Source organism: Ctenopharyngodon idella, chromosome 13 (genome assembly GCF_019924925.1).
Source record: "Ctenopharyngodon idella isolate HZGC_01 chromosome 13, HZGC01, whole genome shotgun sequence".
Lineage (NCBI taxonomy): Eukaryota > Metazoa > Chordata > Actinopteri > Cypriniformes > Xenocyprididae > Ctenopharyngodon > Ctenopharyngodon idella.
The window spans coordinates 17,106,394-17,128,170 of record NC_067232.1 but is presented as its reverse complement, the minus strand read 5'-3'; the positions used below and the strand labels follow the sequence as shown (position 1 = coordinate 17,128,170).

The following is a 21,777-nucleotide window of genomic DNA, read 5'->3' as shown; positions in this document are numbered from 1 at the left end:
TATCTATAGCATTTGTTATGAAAAATAGCAACCTACACATTTAGAAACAACCTCAACATGCCAGAGTTGTAATATAAATCTTTAGTGAAAAATATATTGCTTTTACAGTTTATTTGTTATAAATAACAAGTTAGTCAGAATTTACCACAAGTAAAGTTGGTCTAATTTATTTTGGTGCAGGATGATGTTTTCTCCTCTTTTCATCAGTCTTTTTTTAGTTTATTATGTGGCTGTTTAGATCATGTTTGACTTATCCATAGTGTTTTAAAGTGTTACATTTACAATAGAATTCAAATGGGTTGCACATTTTATCATCAGCGTCGCGATAGGAACGGCTCGCGCAAATCTTACCACACTTTTGGAGCGCTGGTGAACGCGCCTACGGTGATTCGCGCGCCACTCATGCAAAATTAAACAATTGGGCTTCAGTTTTATTGCGCAGATAATTGGTTCGTTCAGTTCATACGCGAAGTAATAAAAGCTGAGAACGCACTGAGAAAAGCTGGATTTTTAATAAATTAATAGCCTGATTATGTTTCCATTAACCATGGTATAAATATTGGGAGGTTGCACTTGCTTGTTTTGGTTATTGTGGGGAAAAATGTATCATAAGCTACCCTTCCTCCTGCTTACTCGACTTTACTGTAAAAAGTATCGTATTGTAGTACAACGCTTAAGAGATTTGATAACGCTTTTGTTTTTCCTCTGCAGTGGAGTTGCTGGGCACGCGCTCGACGTTGGAGTTGGAGATCCCCAGCTTCTGCCTGCGCGCTTTGGTGCAGCTGCGCATGCGCGGGGAGCTCCCCGTGCCCACCGACTTGTCGCTTTGAGCTCAGAGCGCGCGCGGGTGGCACACAGAAGCTCCCGGCCAGCCAGCGCGCGACGTTACCATGAGCCTCCCCGCTCCGCCGGCAGAGACTCCACGCGCAGAGAGTGCCCACCTGACGAGAGCAGCGCGAGAGCCACAGACGCACGATGCCCGGGGGAAAGAGAGGGCTGGTGGCACCGCAAAACACTTTCCTGGAGAATATCGTCAGACGCTCGAGTGGTGAGGAGCACGCTTATGGTTTCTGAAATGCATTAGGTCACTTACAGTTAGTGTCCATGTTACTCTGCATTTACATACTGAGTAGTCAGTAATTCAAACTAAATACATGTAATTAATGTGGAGCTGCTTTTGTGTAGTTATTCATATTGTAATTAGCTATTCATATTAGCCTACATTTAAGATGTGAAACATGGACGCTATAATGTCATGTTTAATGATTTAACTTCGTAATTTTTTTCTTTTATTTGATCATAAATTTTCTTTATATTTTAATAACTGCAGCTCTCTGAGCTGGGCATAGTTTTTAAATGCATAATATACACAATGATATTTGTTCTTGATGAGGTGTTTTGGAAGATATTAACTTAAATACAAGTAAAATAAATAAACTCCATTCGTCGGTATTCATGTATTAAGATCTCTTACATCTGAAAAAGCAGTCGTCATTGCAAATTCACTTTGTAATTTAAACGAAACATTAATTTCTTACTGCGCTGCAGACTTTGTTTACAGACAGTATTTATTATGTTTATTTTATATATATATATATATATGAGTACAGCATTTTCAACATCTAGAGAAATGTATTAATTAGACAATAAATCGTTGAGCAGCCGCAATTTACTAAATCATTGTGTAGTACTAATTATTACTAATTTAATATAATTACGCATTTCTCGTTCATTTGATTAAAAATGCTCTCAATATACAGTAATTTCACTCCACATCTCTGCGCCAGCAGCACATCAGGACTCGCATGAAGTCGGCCTGGTGGTTTTGAGAGAACTGTTGCATATTGCGGACTGTTGCGTTTATGAACACTAGAGGGGGCAACATCTCCTAGTTCCTGTCACAGTAATGCTGTTTGTGTCTGGTTTGCTGTCTGCATCAGAAACAAACAGAATCTGAGAATTATAAGACACATTTTGTGGTCAGAAGGTCTACATTTTGTAATTGTTTTATTTTATGAGGTTTTAAAAGTCTACATTTTATAGAGAGTACACCACATGTTACAGTAGTGAGAGTAATACTGTGTGTGTCAGATTACTAATTCCTACTCTCTCTTTTATACTTTATCATCTTCTCTGAACATTCAGAGACAAGTTTCTTGCTGGGGAACGCTCAGATTGTGGACTGGCCTGTAGTTTACAGTAATGACGGCTTCTGCAAGCTGTCTGGATACCACAGAGCAGAGGTCATGCAGAAAAGCAGCACATGCAGGTGAGGGGATGTACACGTGACAACAGAAATCTGTCGATGTTACACAGCTCATACTGTATTGAAGATCTCTCGTGTTGCAGTACCTTAAGGGGCCTGTTTTATATTACAATTTAAGACGGAAGCTTTAAATGATTTGTTGTGGCTCCATGTGGACACATTGCAATAAAACCAAGTGATATATATATATATATATATATATATATATATATATATATATATATATATATATATATATATATATATAATCACAGTACGCCACTGCACTGCCAGATCATGGCTGGGCCAAAAAGATACTCTCATCTATTTAAATTTCTTATATATATATATATATATAAAAATCTAATTTCGATAAGTGGCTTTCATAAAGTGCTGAGAGCACTGAGACCACACTTTAGAGCATATTCCTGCCATGCTAACAACAGACTATTTTTTTTAAGTCATTAAGATTTTATCTGTGACTGCAACAGAAATGAACAGGTTAAGATGCCATAATCGGTCACACTTTGCTTAAGGGGTGAGGTGCACATAAATTTCAGAAAATCTCTGTAATCTTTTAATCTTTGTTATAATATATGACCATGAGCCACTTATGTTGGCAAAATGTGAAAATGAATTCAGAGAGGGATAATTACTTAAAAACCATGCACTGTGTGAATAATCTCTGTTTGTAGTTTTATGTATGGGGAGCTGACAGACAAGAAGACCATAGAAAAGGTGAGACAGGCCTTTGACAACTATGAGTCCAACTGCTTTGAAGTGCTGCTGTACAGAAAGAACAGTAAGTGAAACTTAAAACAATCATATACACTGACTAACATCTCTAAAGTTTCTTAGAGTGTCTAGTTGAGGTGTTATAAACAATAAAACAATCTTGTTGACTAAAAGAACTACTAGATATTACATAAAATTAAATATCTGAACAAACAATATTAAACTTTTCCATGTACACTACTGGTCAAGTTTGGAATAATTACAGTTTTTTTCATGTTTTTGAAAGAAGTCTCTTATTACAGTAAAAACAGTAATACTGTAAAATATTATTACAATTTAGAATAACTTTTTTCTATTTTAATATATTTTAAAATGTAATTTATTCCTGTGATGGCAAAGCTGAATTCTCAGAAATCATTCTAATATGCTGATTTGGTGCTCAACTATTAGTAATTTAGTTACTTATAATAGTGTTTACTGCTTAAAATATTGTTGTGGAAACTGTGATACTTTTTGTGATCCAGGATGTGCTTATATGAATTTATTGTCATACATTAAAACACAAAATATACTATGGTGTATATATACTACATAGCCTACTATACTGTTTTATTTAATAAATACAGGAGCATATTTTCATCAACATTGGTTTGAAGACTTAATATGAAAAGGCTCTGAACTAAAGATTTAATGCATGGTGCTGTCAGAAATTGTGTGTGATGATGCTGACTTTGACCTCTGACCTTGTACAGGAACTCCGGTGTGGTTCTACATGCAGATTGCACCAATCCGAAATGAAAATGACAAAGTGGTTCTGTTCCTGTGTACATTTAAGGACATCACTGTCTTCAAACAGCCTATTGAAGACGAAAGCACTAGAGGTGAGTTTTACACTCATATACTGTATACACATGTACTGTACAGTAGTACACTTGTAGTGTCAGTGATGCATTCAAAATAGATACTTGTCTGAAAGTCACAGACACAGACGTGCCCATAGTACTTGTTGGACTTGGGTTTGTTCTGACAGATAAACACTTCCTCTAATGTGCTTATGTCACATAAATAAATATTTGTTTATGATTGGCAAGCATTGCTAGATTTTTCCTTTGGCACTCACTCACAAGTGTTATTTTCAAGCGTGTGTGTGTGTGTGTGTGTCTGCTGGTGGCCTGTTTATTGAGCTGAAAAATGTTATATAGAGTCTGTTTCCAAATCTTCCAATAGTGCTGACATAGTCGTTCTGCTTTCGTGTGTGTGTGGGTGAATTTCACAAAACCCGTTTCAAACAATTCCAGGTCAGTTTTCACCTCAAAATCAAAAGAAAGAAATCAGAAATTATATTTTTCCTGTAGAAACTAGTGAAGCCTATTTTTTTAATGACAATTATTCTTTACAATTAGACAATTACTGTTACAGTAATGAGAATCACTTTTGGGAATAAATGGGATTGTTACAGTAATGAGGATTTTGAGGTAAAATGTGCTTAACTGTCATGAAAATAACGTTATAGTGCAAAAATTTTAATGGTCCTAAAAATAGGCTTAGTTTTCTTTATACTAAATGATTGTAGGGTGAAGTGTGACTTGAGCATGTTTGCATCAGATTCACCAGTGTGTGTGAGATGAGCTTTAATCACACAAGAATCAAAGAGAGAGAGAGTGAGAGAGATTTGAAACGGCTCCAGACAGTGTTTCAGCAGTTATATTTCATTGCAGGATCATTACAGGAGTGACAGCAAAAACATTTGTTCCAATTTTACACAACATAAAGAACTTTGCTGAATCATATCTGAGCCACAGAGGACTTATGTTTTGGATGTGTTCATATACATATGAATAGTTTAACAAAAAATCCTGAAAAAAAGTATCATGGTTTGGGCTAAAATATTAAGTAGTAGGGGTGTAACGGTACACAAACATGACAAGAAAACTAAACATAAAATTATAGGAGGAGAAAACTAAACATAAACTAAGCATAAAATTGCTTCTTTTTTCTTCTTTTTTTATTAAGCAGTGGTTTATTAAACAAATTCTCTAATTAAATAAATTCAATTATAATTAACATTTTTCTTAAGGATAAAAAATCTCTTCTAATGCTGTAAACTATAAACAGGGAGCCCTTTCTTGCACATTACTATAATTTTAAAGGTTACAATTAACAGAGCCCAAACTATTAAATTCAGTTGCTATTTATAATATTTATAATAATTATTTATAATAATCAACACTCAAATAAAAAAATGTAAATTGCACATAAGGCAGGTTTTGCATTAACTTCTAAATATAATTATAAAATTATTACTCCAATTCATTTTGCCATAACTTGTTTTCATGACAAATTTATTTAAACATATTAAATAATTAAAGTCCCCCTGTAGTCAATAATTTTATCCCTTAAAACTCATCTTTGATCACCAAAATTACATATTTAAACGTTTTTTCCTGTGGAAAAAAAACCTACACCCTTGCCTCATTTAATATACATGGATCTATGAAAATGATAATTAGCCCCGCCTCCATGCACAAGCTCAGACAAGATCCGGCACATTGACGTGATTGGTTACTAGGTAGTTTGTGACATCAGAAACACAAGCAATTTCAAACCGCGGGTTTGAGACTGTCTTTGGTTCACTGCAGTTTTAAAGAGAAAATATTCAGAAATGGTGTTGACTTATGAATTTGCACATGGTTTGTCTTAAAGCATGTTAAAAACACCACATAGACATATGAACAACATTAAAAACTTGATTTTCACCACAGGGGGGCTTTAAGATATTACTAACAGGTAAAGTACATATAATGAATATATTTACTAATATATAGTAATGAACATATATAATGAATATATAAGCTAATAAAGTGCATATATTTAGTGAAATGCTCCTCTCTTGAGTTCATTTCTCTAGTCAACTAACATGCTGTGGACTAAATGACTTGCCTGAGGTAAATGTAATGCTACGTGAGATATTATTCTCAAGCTGTTTTATTGATGTCTTTCCGTGGTTGAAACACTGGTTGAGATATTACACGCATATCTAGGCTGCATCCAAAAAGTTAAAAATGCTGCCTTCGGAGGACGCATTTCAAGGAAGGAAGGCATCAAGGCACGTCACAATCCAAAGTTAGTTTCACTTCCTGTCTCCTGAGATTCCATCATCTGATCGATTTTTGAAGGCAGCATAGATGTGTCCTTTGGTGCCTTTGATATCCCACAATCCTGTGTGTTCCATTTGTGACAGTTGAGCTAGAAAAAGAAAGATGGCGTCTGAAAGTTGCGGTTTCTGGTCAGTTTGTGTGTAAATGTACATTTTTGACCAACGTTGTCCACTTCTGATGTAATTTCTAGCAAAAAAATTACTACTGTAGTAATTAAATATCTGTTTAGTTCTCACTAAAGCTCTCTCTATTTTGCTCATTATCATTAATAAACTGTTACGCTGCCTCAGAAGTCTGTCCGAAATCAGTTTCGTGAGGTTCCTTCATGCACAAAAGCTGCATGCTGAGTCATTGCCTGATAAGGCATCGAGGCAACAAGTCAGCTGCCTAAGTTTTCGGATGCAGCCCTAGATTGTGTGTTCTTCTTCTTCTGTGCTTTTTCCTGTTGTGGTGGTTTGCAAACAGCGTTGCATTACCGTGTGCGCCCCACTACTGGATTGGAGTGTGAATCGCCTGTGACTGACTGTATTCGTCATCTGACTGTATGAAACGAACCGTGACAACCGTACCATACGGTTCGGGACGAATACATATACTGTTACACCCCTATTGATAATAATAATAGTAATAATAAGAAATGTGTCTTGATCACCAAATCAGCATATTTGAATGATTTCTGAAGGATCATGTGACACTGAAGACTGGAGTAATGATGCTGAAAAATCAGCTTTGATCACAGGAATAAATTATATTGTAAAATACATTAAAGTGAAAAGGTGCTATTTTAAACTGTAATTATATTTTACTATATTACTGTATTAATGCATCCTTGGTGACTGTAAGAAACTTCTTTCAAAAACTCTCCACTTTTTGGTGATTAATCAAATCAACAAACTTGTGACAATGAGCTGTACTTCAATGAGCTGAACTTTTTTTGTTCAAAATATCCGATTCTTGTTCACAATAAGGCACAATATGCTCTTTGAAACATGTTTAATTCAGTTCAGTTGTGCAGAACCTTTATGAAAGCAAAATATTGAATCGAGTGCAAATTATTTTATAAGAGCACTGCACAACTGAACTGAATTGAACTGAAAGACATTTGTAATGTGTATTCCTGAATGAACACATTGCATGTGAATTCAATTCAGTTGTGTAGCGGTTTTCATTAAACATATTAAATTTGTCTTGTAGGTTGGACCAAGTTTGCACGTTTGACTCGAGCATTGACGAACAGCAAAAGCACCATTCAGCAACTCACGCCCGTGAGCAGAACTGACGTCACTTCGCACAAACAGTCCAGACTCGCAGAGGTGAGCACACACACACACACACACACACACACAGAGGCAGCATTTGCTTACATCCTTGACTGCATAGTACAAGGTTATGCAAAACTTCATCTCACGGAGGACAAACTTGTAATAGAATCACACACACACAGGACGCTGCTGTAACGCAATCTCACACGTGTCTGTTGGACAGAAGAAGTCTACAGTTGACTGCCAGAAGCTGCTATTAATAATTAACACTGATGAGGAGTGTGTGTGTGTGTGTGTGTGTGTCATAACCCCAGTTCGCTTTTCTGCTCTTCTCATCTGTCATTTACTGCTCTGTCACTGTTATGTGATGATGTTAAAGAGGAGGGAAATGTGTTATTTTTTGTGTGTCAGTTAATATTTTTGTGTGTGTGCTATTAAAGATTGTCAGGACAATCTTTACGTACCATATTGTGTTTAAATCTTCGGCACTGAAGAGTTTTTGATGAGGGGAACATTCAAAGATGGGATAGTTTTGCGAGGCTGGTTGCTTTTATCGTGGTTTAATGTCTCTGATTCATGCTGAATGTGTGTTGTTACAGTGTTCGCAAGGCAGCATTACACTGGTTAAGGTTTGTTCTTATTCATTAACCCTTAAGTATTACATTTCTGCAATTCATTCAGCCTGAATCATTCTGGGTACAGTATAAGTTAAACTCAATCGACAAGTACTGATATCTGGGTTACAGTGAGGCACTATAATGGAAGTGATCTGTAAATGTTAAAAACAGTTTCGAAAGTAAAATTACACTTTAATATAATTTTATTGTGATTTTAGTGATTCTTTGTGAAATTATATCAAATTAAATTGCCTAAACCCCAAACAACTGTAAAAATGATGAGTACACATGTACAGCTCAAATAATACACAAGTTTTATCAGAACAATAATGTAAATGCTGTCATAAAATATGTTGCACATTTCTGCTTTTAAATCCCCAAAAATTGGCCCCTTTCACGTCCCTTTTTCAGTAAGTGCCTCAATGTGACCTTGATTTTTGCCCCGTTATTATAAAGAAAATAAGGGACTAGTCATTTTTGCCACAAATTTAATAGATGCTGTTGATTGAACCTTCTTGTACTGAGCCTTTGATTTGCATTAAATTCTTTATGATTTTTTTTTTGTAAACATATTTTTTCTTGTTTAAATTTAAGATTAAAGGTCTCCTTATGACCTACACTGACAGAATTCTTAGCATTCATTTTTGGTCTTTTTTTCTTGCCTATTTTTACAATCAACAATTTAAGTAGTGCAGATTGATAGATGATCTCAAACAATCTTTCTCCCTCCATCATCTTATGTTCTTTATTGTCTCTTTGAGAGGAACTTCTGTTAAATCTCTGAGTAAACTTCATGTTCTGTTTATACAAACATGCATAATATACAGCAAACAGTGTATTGTCCAGGGAAGAACAGAAATTAGCCGGAGCTAGAATTAATATTGAAACAAACACACTTTCCTGAGGGCCCTCTATATTTAATTTCATTTTCACTTTCTCTTTTGTCCCTTAAGATAATCTTTTTATTAGGGATGTCAAAAGTACAATGTAAAAATTATTTTTCAAAGTTGTAAACAATGAGAGTGGAGTATGTTTGGAGTATGTTTTACAAGAAAATACTATTTCAGTATTTCTACTTAAAAACATTCAAATTTAATTCAGCGTGTTACTTGAAATGTTACATTTCTTTGTAAGTACTTGTGAAATTTACTAGTAATTTCTGAATAAAAATTCTTTGTATAAAAATTTTTCAAATCCTACACCAATTTTTTTTTCAGTGTACTGAAAAGAATAAAAGGCTGTCAATTGATCTTAAAGGGTTAGTTCACCCAAAAAAAATTAAATTTGTCATTAATTACTCACCCTCATGTTGTTCCACACCTGTAAGACCTTCGTTCATCTTCTGAACACAAATTAAGATATTTTTGATGAAATCCGAGAGGTTTTTTTATCCTTAAAGCAACGTAATTAATTCAAGGTCCAGAAAAGCAGTAAAGACATCGTTAAAATAGTCCATGTGACTACAGTGGCTCAACCTTAATGTTATGAAGCGACGAGAATTGACAATATAGTTGAATAAAGTCATTATTTTTGTTTTGTTTTTGAGCACAAAAAGTATTCTCGTCGCTTCATAACATTTAAGGTTGAACCACTGTAGTCACATGGACTATTTTAACAATGTTTTTACTACCTTTCTGGACCTTGAATGTGGTAATTACGTTGCTTTATGGGGGATAAAAAACCCTCTTGGATTTCATCAAAAATATATTAATTTGTGTTCCAGAGATGAACGAAGGTCTTACGGGTGTGGAACAACAGGAGAGTGAGTAATTAATTAAATTAATTAAAAGAATTTTAATTTTTGGGTGAACTAACACTTTAATTATAAAATATGTATAAATTATTGTAAAACTATAAATACACTGAACAAAATTATAAACGCAACACTTTTGTTTTTGCCCCCATTTTTCATGAGCTGAACTCAAAGATCTAAGACTTTTTCTATGTACACAAAAGGCCTATTCTCTCAAATATTGTTCACAAATCTGTCTAAATCTCCGTTAGTGAGCACTTCTCCTTTGCCGAGATAATCCATCCACCTCACAGGTGTGGCATATCAAGATGGAACTGGAACATGCTGTCGTATATATGCCGATCCAGAGCATCCCAAACATGCTCAATGGGTGACATGTCCGGTGAGTATGCTGGCCATGCAAGCACTGGGAATGTTTTCAGCTTCCAGGAATTGTGTACAGATTCTTGCAACATGGGGCCGTGCATTATCATGCTGCAACATGAGGTGATGGTCGTGGATGAATGGCACAACAATGGGCCTCAGGATCTCGTCACGGTATCTCTGTGCATTCAAAATGCCATCAATAAAATGCACCCGTGTTCGTTGTCCATAACATACGCCTGCCCATACCATAACCCCAGAAACCTTCACAGATTCATCCGTGAAGAGAACACCTCTCCAAAGTGCCAGACGCCATCGAATGTGAGCATCTGCCCACTCAAGTCGGTTACGATTTGTAGTAATTTGTAGGACGACAAGCATGCAGATGAGCTTCTCTGAGACGGTTTCTGACAGTTTGTGCAGAAATTCTTTGGTTATGCAAACCGATTGTTGCAGCAGCTGTCCGGGTGGCTGGTCTCAGACGATCTTGGAGGTGAAGATGCTGGATGTGGAGGTCCTGGGCTGGTGTGGTCACACGTGGTCTGCGGTTGTGAGGCCGGTTGGATGTACTGCCAAATTCTCTGAAACACCTTTGGAGACAGCTTATGGTAGAGAAATGAACATTCAATTCACAGGCAACAGCTCTGGTGGACATTCCTGCAGTCAGCATGCCAATTGCACGCTCCCTCAAAACTTGCGACATCTGTGGCATTGTGCTGTGTGATAAAACTGCACATTTTAGAGTGGCCTTTTATTGTGGCCAGCCTAAGGCACACCTGTAGAGTAATCATGCTGTCTAATAAGCATCTTGATATGCCACACCTGTGAGGTGGATGGATTATCTCGGCAAAGGAGAAGTGCTCACTAACACAGATTTAGACAGATTTGTGAACAATATTTGAGAGAAATAGGCCTTTTGTGTACATAGTTCAGCTCATGAAAAATGGGGGCAAAAACAAAAGTGTTGCGTTTATAATTTTGTTCAGTGTATAAAGGTAACTTGATCTTGCATTTTCCTTCTATTAAAATCAAAAGAAATAATAATTTTCAAAAACAATTTTTTTTTTTTTTTTTACTTCTCCAATATTAGTATTTTTCTTTTCCTCTTTATCTCAGATCCTTCAATCCCTTTATCTTTTTTGTCTCATTCATCTTTTTCAGGTGCTTCAACTGGGTTCTGACATCCTTCCGCAGTATAAGCAGGAAGCTCCTAAGACCCCGCCTCACATCATCTTACACTACTGCACCTTTAAGACCACCTGGGACTGGGTCATCCTCATCTTGACGTTCTACACTGCCATCATGGTTCCTTACAACGTCTCCTTCAAGACCAAACAGAACAACGTCACCTGGCTAGTTCTGGACAGTGTTGTAGATGTCATTTTCCTTGTGGACATCGTGCTCAACTTCCACACCACGTTTGTCGGGCCTGGAGGGGAGGTGATCTCGGATCCGAAGCTGATCAGGATGAATTACCTGAAGACCTGGTTTGTCATAGACCTGCTGTCCTGTCTGCCCTATGACATCATCAACGCTTTTGAAAACGTGGATGAGGTGAGAAACAATATAGCCGTCACTCTGCTCCTGGTTAGGACACATAGTAAGGAAATGTTCTTAGATTGTTCTTAGATTCTGAGAACTTTTGACACTTTATTGTTATAAGAGAAGCTGTAGTTGGCTTTTCAAGTATAACTCAGCAGTGCTTCAAACACTTGTTTTTTTTTAACCTGTCAACCAAACAAAGATGAAAGATTGAACAATTGTTTCCAATGTCAGGGCTTCTCACAGGTACTCTTCTGAGGATAATGCTTTAGGGTTCTTGTTCAAATTCATTTAAACTTTTGAAGAGCTTGATAGTTTTGGGACAGAAAAACAGAAAAGCTGAACTGGCAGAAATATTTTTCCCTTTGTGAAAATGTAGGAGTTTTATTAGAAAGAAACCTCAGGTAGTGAAAGGTAGTGTCACACATACATACTTTTTATTGACGGCATGAAGTCTGGTCCATTTTGCAACTTATTTTGGCCAAATACCACAATTCTTGTGGATTTTAAGTGTATGTGCTATTAAGCGCCTCAAACGAAAAACTTTTACATTGTGAAAATAAGGGTAACACTTTAGAATAATGGTCTGCCATTAATAGGTAACTATCTATGCAGGAAGTAATGCAAGACAAATGAGTAGTACTACATTAACACTTCAGCTACTACTGATAACTAATATGGAAACAAGTTTAACTAATCATTAAGTTATATCAAATTTAGGAATGAGATAGGCCCTATTATGTAATCAATAATTACTGAATGAGATTAGCCTCATTAAGAACTATTACCTATGATAAATTATAAAGAATTACCAATTAATGTAATCACAACTTTAATGTGTGTCTGAGACGTAAGCAATTGTCTTTTTTGCTAATTTGTTCTGCATTACTTCCTGCATAGTTACCTATTAATGATGGACCATTAAAGTGTTACCAAATTAAGTTCTGACAAATTAGTTTTTACTCAGAAGCTCTCATTTGATCAACTTCCATCACTTCTACTTACTCAGAGAAGTTAAAGTATCTTTGCAGCTCTTGTCATGCACAGTATGCCCAGTGAATGGACTGTATGCGGTCTGTGGGTGTGCCTTCTGAGACTGCATATACTAATATAAAGTCTGTATATACTAATATATATACACACACACTAGTATATACAAACTAAATATACCAATAAATGTATTGATTGGTCAAATACTTAGCCAATCATTTGTGATGATTTGTAAAGTTCTTCCTCTTGAAAACTGAACCGTTTACAAAGTCATTTCGTCCTTTGCATCCTCTCCTGGTTTATGTTATATATCCATGGAGTCTCTCTTCTGGTTATGTGCTTTAGGATAGATATTGATTGGTGCAGAGTGGATCATTTTCTCTTTCACGCAGGAAGTCAGTGCAGTGAGCTGAACCCCAGACACACACCTGTAAGGTTTCACTGAACGCTAGCATGCTTTCATTCATAACATTTTTTTTTGTTTGTTTTTTTATCCCCCTGATTTCTGGAGTTTTACATTATAAAAAGTTTTTTATTATTATTATTTTTTTTAATTTATTTTTGTTTTTTCAATTAATTAGTTTTAAACCACCTATGAAGTATTTTATAGTACAAAATACTGTCTGTCTGTCTATCTATCTATCTATCTATCTATCTATAGTAAATGTTGAAATTAACGTTATCTCTGACTATTAAATGCTGTAGAATTATTGTTCATTGTTAGTTCCTGTTAACAAATGAGGTTAACTAATGTTAACAAATGAAACCTTATTGTAAAGTGTTACCGTATTTTCTTGTTTCATGCATAAATCTAACAAAATTTAGTAAGGTTAATGCTTAAAACAAGAAAAAAACAATTTGCCAATTTACAAATTATGAACAGTATCAAAAGTGGTCATTAATGTAGCTCTCAGTAAATTTGCATGCAACAAAAAACTAAAATATATGCTGTTTCGTAAGCACAATCCAACACACACAGATCATTATATATCTTTAATTTAATGCATTGCATTTGTGCTCAGCTTTGAAAATACACAAATGTGATTTTGTGTCTGTGGATACTGTTATTTCATGTTGATTCACTCATAGAATTCAGCTAATGTATCAATACTCTCACAGTATGGTTGCTATTTGTAGTACCTAGACTACCAGTTTGAGACCAAAAATAAAGCCTTGGTATGTTCATGTAATGTTTACTCGATGTTGATTTTAGAACTGGAGGGGAAAAAAACTAACCACCCACCTTTAAATAACCATTTTTTTTAAATAATGCATGCTGGCATTGTTTTCCATCATGCACAATATAAGTGTTAATGGCCCTTTAAAGTTGGCGTGTGTTATTTCCAGCCCACAACCCACTGCATACATGATGTAAGTTTAATGTACAAGTTTTACCTAAGAGAGCTGCTCACTGAACCAGAAACCTTCTGAGAAAGCCTTAATACCATGATGTAAGTGCTAAGTAGGATCCCAGATGCCTCAGTGTGGACCCTGTAATCTACTGTCCCTGCGGAGGTGCACTAAGGAGGCGCCCTCCACTCTGAGAGAGTACAGCGGCGGCAGTAAAATTGTTCTGCCCCAGTAGAATTAGTAGAAATGTCCTGCCCCAGTAGAATTGAACTGGCCCACAAGCTCAGAAGCTTGTATTTCAAAAGCTGGAGAATTAACATGAGCCAAGCACACAGAATTTTATTTTCTACACGTTGGAGTATTTTATTAAGTCCACTTAATCAAGGTTTCTTGTGTCAAAGACGTAATTACCATAATTGTCGTAATTAACCCCCTGATGCATCTAATCCACTGCAGTGAATGCATCTTTAAAACTCATTTTAACTATCAAGGGTGTGATGTTAAATCCAATCCACCATGGGTGATTGATTATGTTGACGCTTTCCCATAATTCTGTATGACTGTCCTCTTTGTTTTTCATTGCATTTTTCATTTATGACAACAAATTCGATATGGCTTAAGAAAGTAGTGATGCATAAAGTAGCTCAGCTGGAATATCATCTATTTTTCATTATCTAAGGGGTTTTCTCTGCAATGCCACAGAAGAACCATTTTTGGTTCCCCAAACCGTTTTTTTTTCTTAGTATATGAAGAACATTTTCAAAATCTAAATAACCTTTTTCCACTATAAAGGTGCAATGGAAAGGTTCCATGGATGTTAAAGGTTCTTCATGGAACCATTTGATTCCAATAAAGAATCCTTATTTTTAAGACTGTAATGTGTATCTGAATGAGGGTTTAAAATCCCTCACAGTTGCATTGTGCATCTTGACTAGTTCAGGTCCACTCTTCGCCATTTTCCTTGATAACAGAACTCAATTCTGTGTTGGAATTGAACACAGTATTGCATGTTGTCTCTGATAAATAGCTCTGATAAACACCTCAAACAAAATACACAGTTATTTATGGACAAGCTTTCAGTAAAATCCCATAGCGCAAATTCTCTATGTTATCTTTCATGTGGATTTCTTATCACATGAAAGAGAATTTTATATTTAAGATTTTGCTGTAAACATTATGTTATTCTCGTGAAGTTTAATCTCAGGCAGGCCAGCATCAGAGAAATAAACATGAAGAGCACATATGACTTCAGGCTTTAGTGTCTCCATTTTTCATAGTTATTTATGTGAATGTTTATGACAACAAATGTTTATAGTTTTAGTGTCACTTTGCTGGTATTTGTCATTCCCTGTGATTAAAGTTGTTTCTTACTTTCATGAATCTGTCTGGAACTGAATTTGCACTAAAGGAAGGGATATGCTTCAGATCTACTTCAGTATGATATACTTCAGGCTGGCCTGAACTGCAATGTTTTTACACAGGACTAAAGTGCTGCCTGACATTAAATTTTCAGAGGAATTTTAATGTTGGACGATCATGTGAGAGAACAGAGCGTTCTCCTCACAAAGTGATTCTGATGTCCAATCGCTTTCGCACCTTTTTTCTGTCATCTTGGCTCAGCTCACCTGCTCCAAATTTAGAACAAAACTGCTTGCAGAATTATATTTTGTGCAATTAGGACTGTAAAGAGTGTGAAGACTGAAGAATTTGAATAAATTAACAATGCTTTGTGCCAAATAGTATAAAATAACTCAGTGGTCTGTTTAAAAGCCTTTTGATAAATGATCTTATGTTGTTAAAACAGTGTTTATATATATATATAAATCTAGCCTTTCATTGAAGGAAAAGAATTGAAAGTGGTTAGAAAATCACATTATGAAATAAATGTTTTTCTCCAAAACACGTTGGCCACAATTATTGACACCCCTAGAATTTTTTTATAAGTAAAATATCCCTGAAGTATATTCCCATTCATATCATGAACATGAAATTGTCCAGTCATGATTTCCTGTTCCACGGGAGAATAAACATGAGGAAACACAAAGGCCAAATTCCCGTAATCATTCTTCACAATGAGTAAAACCAAAGAACTTAGTTCTGATGTGCAGCAAAAGATTAAGCTTCACAAAATAGAAAGTGGCTGTAAGAAAATAGCTAAAGCATTGAAAATCCCCATTTCCACCATCAGGGCAATAATTAAGAAATTCCAATCAACTAAAGATGTTACAAATCTGCCTGGAAGAGGACGTGTGTTTAAATCGTCCTAATGCACGATGAGGAGGAAAGTTTGAGTGGACAAAGACTCTTCAAGGATCATAGCTGGAGAATTGCAGAGATTAGTTGAATCTTCAGTCTCAGAAAGCCTAAAAAAATTATCAAACAGCACCTACATCCCCACAAGTTGTTCGGGAGGGTTTCAAGAAAAATCCTCTGCTCTCATCCAGAAACAATCTGCAGCATATTCAGTTGTCAGACACGACTGGAACTTCATACGGGACCGGCTTCTTGCAGATGAAACTAAAAAAAGAGCTTTTTGGCAGCAAACTCACCAGATGGGTTTGGTGCACACATGGATAAAAAGTACCCCATGCCCACGGTTAAATATAACACTGGATCTTTAATGTTGTGGGCCTATTTTTCTGCTGGAGGTCCTGGACATCTTGTTCAGATACATGGTATTACGGATTCTATCAAATACCAACAGATAAAAAATCAAAACCTGACCGCTTCTGCTAGAAATCCAATAATGGGCCGTGGTTGCTGGTTGGATCTTCCATCAGGACAATGATCCAAAACAAACATCAAAATCAACACAAAAATGTGTCACTGAGCACAAAATGAAGCTTCTGCCATGGCCATCCCAGTCCCCTGACCTGAACCCTATAGAAAATGAGTGGAGTGAACTGAAGAGAAGAAGCACCAACATGGAGCTGGGAATCTGAAGGACCTGGAGAGATTCTGTATGGAGAAATGGTCTCTGATCTCTTGTCAGGTGTTCTCCAAACTCATCAGGCATTATAGGTGAAGACTCAGAGCTGTTATCTTGACAAAAGGAGGTTGCAAAAAGTATTGAATAAAAAAGGGTGCCAATAATTGTGACCAGAAAAACATTTATTTTATAATATGATTTTTTTCCCCCCACTTTCAATTCTTTTCCTTCAATGAAAGGTTAGTTTTTTGCTAATTTTATGAAATAAAGATCAAAAGGATAAACAAGGCAGATTTATTTTTACAGTCATCTTTGATCATATTTATCAAGGGTGCCAATAATTCTGACCACAACTGTATATGTATATGTGTGTGTGTGTGTGTGTATATATATATATATATATATATATATATATATATATATATATATATATAAAAACATTTCTTCTGTATTTTTTTGTACAAATCTGAAGATAAACATTTTCGATTTAACATTTACATATGACAAATATGCAGTAAAATACAAGTAATATACAGTACCAATACCAAAAATAATTTATATTGTATTATATTATATTATAAAATATTATATCATATTATATTATATTATATGTAACACTTTATTTCAAAAGTCTACTTTAGACATTCTGCTAACTATAAGTAACTTTGCATCTACATGTCAACTAACTCTCATTAGAGTATTAGTAGACTGTCTGCTTAATACAGTGGTGCAGGGATGATGTCAACATCTGGAAGATTAATTCTCTACTGGTTTCTTCGATTTTCCTATGGGGGTTTATAATGTTTTTTTTTTTTTTTTTTCAATTTATGAGTAAAATAAAGCCTGTGGTAAACATAGCTTGATGATACTTTGACATTTTGTTCTACAGTGTAAACTGCACACACTCACACCCCAGACATTCTTATAAAGTTACTTATTAGAAACATATATTTTCAAAAATAAACATAACTGCTTTAAAATTTGCTTTTCATATGGATGTGTGTGTGATTTACATTGTAGAACAAAACGTCAAAGTATCGTCATTATAAAACCCCATAGGAAAATCTCAAGGGAACCAGCGGCAAATTAGACTTCCGAGTTTTGACGTAATTCCTGCACTACTCTATATCTGCTAATACTTTATTTTGATGCTCCCCCAACAGACATTCTACCCACTAAAAGAAACTTTGCAAGTATATGTCTAACCCTAACCTAACAGTCTACTAACACTCTAATGAGAGTTAGTTGACATGTGGTAGCAAAGTTAGTAAAATGTATAAAGTGGACTATCAAAATAAAGTGTAACCATAGTATATTATAAACTATCTTTATTTTGCTTTTTTCCCAGGGCATCAGCAGCTTGTTCAGTTCTCTGAAGGTCGTTCGACTGCTTCGATTGGGTCGTGTTGCACGTAAACTGGACCACTATCTGGAGTACGGCGCAGCTGTGCTCGTATTACTGGTCTGTGTGTTTGGATTGGTGGCCCACTGGCTTGCCTGCATATGGTACAGCATTGGAGATTATGAGGTCATCGATGAACAAACCAACACCATCAAGACTGACAGCTGGCTCTACCAATTAGCCACCAGCATTGGATCCCCGTACCGGTACAATGCCAGTGGAACTGGCCAATGGGAGGGCGGTCCTGGGAAAGACTCTCTGTATATAACGTCACTATATTTCACCATGACCAGCCTGACCACCATTGGCTTTGGAAACATTGCGCCAACTACAGACGGAGAGAAGATCTTCTCTGTGGCCATGATGATGGTCGGATGTGAGTGATTGTCTTCTTTAATGTCTTCTTTTTCAGAACAAAATGATCAGGTGAGATAAATTACCTGATAAATCAGATCTCCCGAAGTAAATATCAATACCAGGTTAAACAGGGTCTCTTTTCTTTTCTTTTCTTTCTTCTTTACTCCTTTTTTGTTTATTCTCTCCTCTGTCAGAGTTACTCAGACTAATCTCATCTGGCCCCTCTATCCTCCAGACAGCAGTGCTTTGCTTCTAGTACATCTCCTTCAGAAAAAACTCAGAGACAGTAATAGAGAGAGATTGGTGGAGAGAGGGACATATAACAGGCCAGAATGAAGGAACCAGGCCAGTCATTGTTAATGTCCTTCTCTAGATCTGTGTGTGCAGTGGGGAGTCACTCTGGAGACTAAACAGATATGCAGTCATAATTATCAGCATGTGTGATTGCTGAACCGCACAAACACACATATAGAAAACCTACTCACTGACCCCTGCATGCACTGACTCTTGGGGGGCCTCATGCAAACATGTTTTCAGCAGGCTTTTTTAAGTTTACATTTTTTCTTTAGTGTGCAAGAAAACCTAGGTTCAAAACACACATAATCGCCCGACGTGAAGCGGGTGGTTGCTTCCATGAAGTGCATTCAAATCGCACTCATGCATACATATGTAAGGGAGAGTCCACGGCTATCTGTGCATTAAACAATTTGATTGCACTCCTCAGAGACAAAGTACTGTCCGATGCGAAGTGGGTGGTTCCCTCTTCAGATTGTTTAATGCACAGCTAGCCCTGGATTATCCCACTTATATCATGGTTATTTGCCAGCATTGACAAGTTAAAGCTGTGATTGATGTTTGCAGTGTAATATTTGACTGGAAGGGTCAAAAAATCGGACACAGACATAAAGTAGTGTGCATAAGATTACATTTATAAGTCACGGGGCAGCATTGACAACAAGTTTCTGTGCTTCTGAATGTTTGTATGTGTGCGCAGCTCAATCTCCGATCTCTGTGTGCAAGTGACGCGTGTGTGCTTCAATGAAAACAGCGCATTAATACAGAACGGTGATTAAACTGACTTTGAACTACCTGTGCATTAAACTCTTATTGCACTTTTTTTCAGCCAATCAGAATCGAGTATTCAGACAGACCATATATAAATTTTTTTATATTTTTGATATATTTTTACTAGAGGGTGCAGGACACTATAGTTCATTTATGTACTGTAAGTGAGGATAACAAAATAAAGTAAACTGTGACACATTATACCCAAAAATTCTTCATATAGTGGACTACCAGTAAAACTGATAAAAATTTGGAACCAAAAATTATTCAGACACTTTGACCTGACCATGTTTTGCTCAAGTGTTATCTGACGTAATTAAGTTTTTTTTTTTTTTTTTTTTCTGACACAGTTTATCTCTGAGATCTTGTCATATTTTATTACCATTTTTTTAAACTAGATTGAATAAACTGAATTAATGAATGAAATGTTCAAGGAGTCTGAATAAATCTTGGTTTGACTATATACGGACCTTCTAATCATCAAAGAATCCTGAAAATAAAGGATCACAATTTCCACAAAATACTAAGCACAACTGTTTTCAACAATGACAATAATAAGTTATTCTTGAACACCAAATCAGCATATTAGAATGATTTCTGAAGGATCATGTGACACTTATGACTGGAGTAATGATGCTGAAAATTCAGCTTTGAATCTCAGAAATGAATTACATTTTAAAATGTTAAAAATTAGAAAAGTTATTTTAAATTGTAATATTTCACAATATTGTTTTACTTACTATTGTTTTTGATCAAATAAATGCAGCCTTGGTGAGCGTAAGAGACTTAAAAACTAAAATAAATATAAAAATAAAATAATAACTAAACTTTTGAATGCTAATGTGTGTATATTTTATAATAGAGTTATAATTATTTTTATATTATATTATATTATTTTATATTATGTGCATAAATATGATAACTTGTGGCTTACAATGCATTTTTGACTCAAATATGACTTGCCTCCCACTCATCATCTTCATTTCCTCTGCCTTTTTGTAAAAACCCCCCTTAGATCTGTGAGTCAAAAGGTATTTTATTGCTTTTGACCTAGCGGTTTCCCTGACCTGTAATATTCACTAACAACATCACTCAGGTGGAGAAATCATTTTAAAAGCTCATTACACTAATGGGTCATTGTGAACCTTTAAGAGGATGCTCAAATGAGCTCTGTTGATGCCAGTTTGGTTTCTGACGCATGAAATGTAGGAACAGCAAGACACAGCTTTCAGTGTGACACAAGCAGTGTGATACAAGCAAATACTTATGTCAGAATGACATAAGAACAAGGGATTTTCCCTGTAATGACATTAATGCCAGAGTAAGGCCAGAAACGAGTATGTTTTGGGCCTAGAGCATTTTAACAGGGCTCTGTTGATCTGCTCATGATGTTGAAAGGTCTTCAGAACACTTTGGTTTGATCCAGGGGAGACGATCACACACGCCCAATAAAAACAGCAGTACACAATTAATGGAGAGAATAATTGTAGTTAGCTGTTCTGATGACTCTTTGATGAGGCTCTTTTGCAGAGCCCCATTCTCTCTTTCTCCATCTGTAATTATCTGAACGCATTGTTCTCATCTCCAGATCCTTCAGTCAAGATTTTTTTTTCTTTTGTTTCCGTGTTTCGCTAAAGATCTTAATCTCCTGTCTTCCTTTATCTTTCTTTATTCCTGTCTTGCCCACATCTCTGTCTGTCTCTGTGGTGGTGAGGTCCTATAAGGCCTCATTATGTGTGGTGGTTTCTACAGGCTCCCCTGAGACTCTTCCTCATGCACCATCCGTGCCATTTGCTCTACAACTTTCTCTATTCCTGCCCCAAAGTTACACCTGGATAAAAAGTTTCAAATCTCACTGGGTGATGTGAGGTGGAATATGGTTGTATTGTACTCAAAAATATCAGATAAATCCCTGATTAGTTTTTAATGTATTTATTTATGCCAAACTGTTCAAAACAAGCAGATTTTGATGATCACAAGTTCTTAGTCCTCATCTCTGACTGATGCTG

The 21,777-nt window shown here is 35.9% G+C and overlaps 1 protein-coding gene across 2 annotated transcripts in view; it reads left to right on the top strand.

Moving 5' to 3' along the window:
• Positions 1-690: 690 nt before the first annotated feature.
• Positions 691-21,777, top strand: part of kcnh5b (potassium voltage-gated channel, subfamily H (eag-related), member 5b) — a 45,417-nt gene continuing 24,330 nt past the window's right edge. The window contains exons 1-7 of one of the 2 annotated variants that reach the window (XM_051918089.1): positions 691-1,048; positions 2,146-2,269; positions 2,941-3,047; positions 3,733-3,861; positions 7,333-7,451; positions 11,295-11,687; positions 18,293-18,722. In XM_051918089.1, coding sequence (XP_051774049.1) covers positions 976-1,048; positions 2,146-2,269; positions 2,941-3,047; positions 3,733-3,861; positions 7,333-7,451; positions 11,295-11,687; positions 18,293-18,722 — 1,375 coding nt within the window. In that variant the 5' untranslated portion in view covers positions 691-975. The remainder of the gene's footprint in view (positions 1,049-2,145; positions 2,270-2,940; positions 3,048-3,732; positions 3,862-7,332; positions 7,452-11,294; positions 11,688-18,292; positions 18,723-21,777) is intronic. The other variant, XM_051918088.1, reaches the window with a different exon arrangement.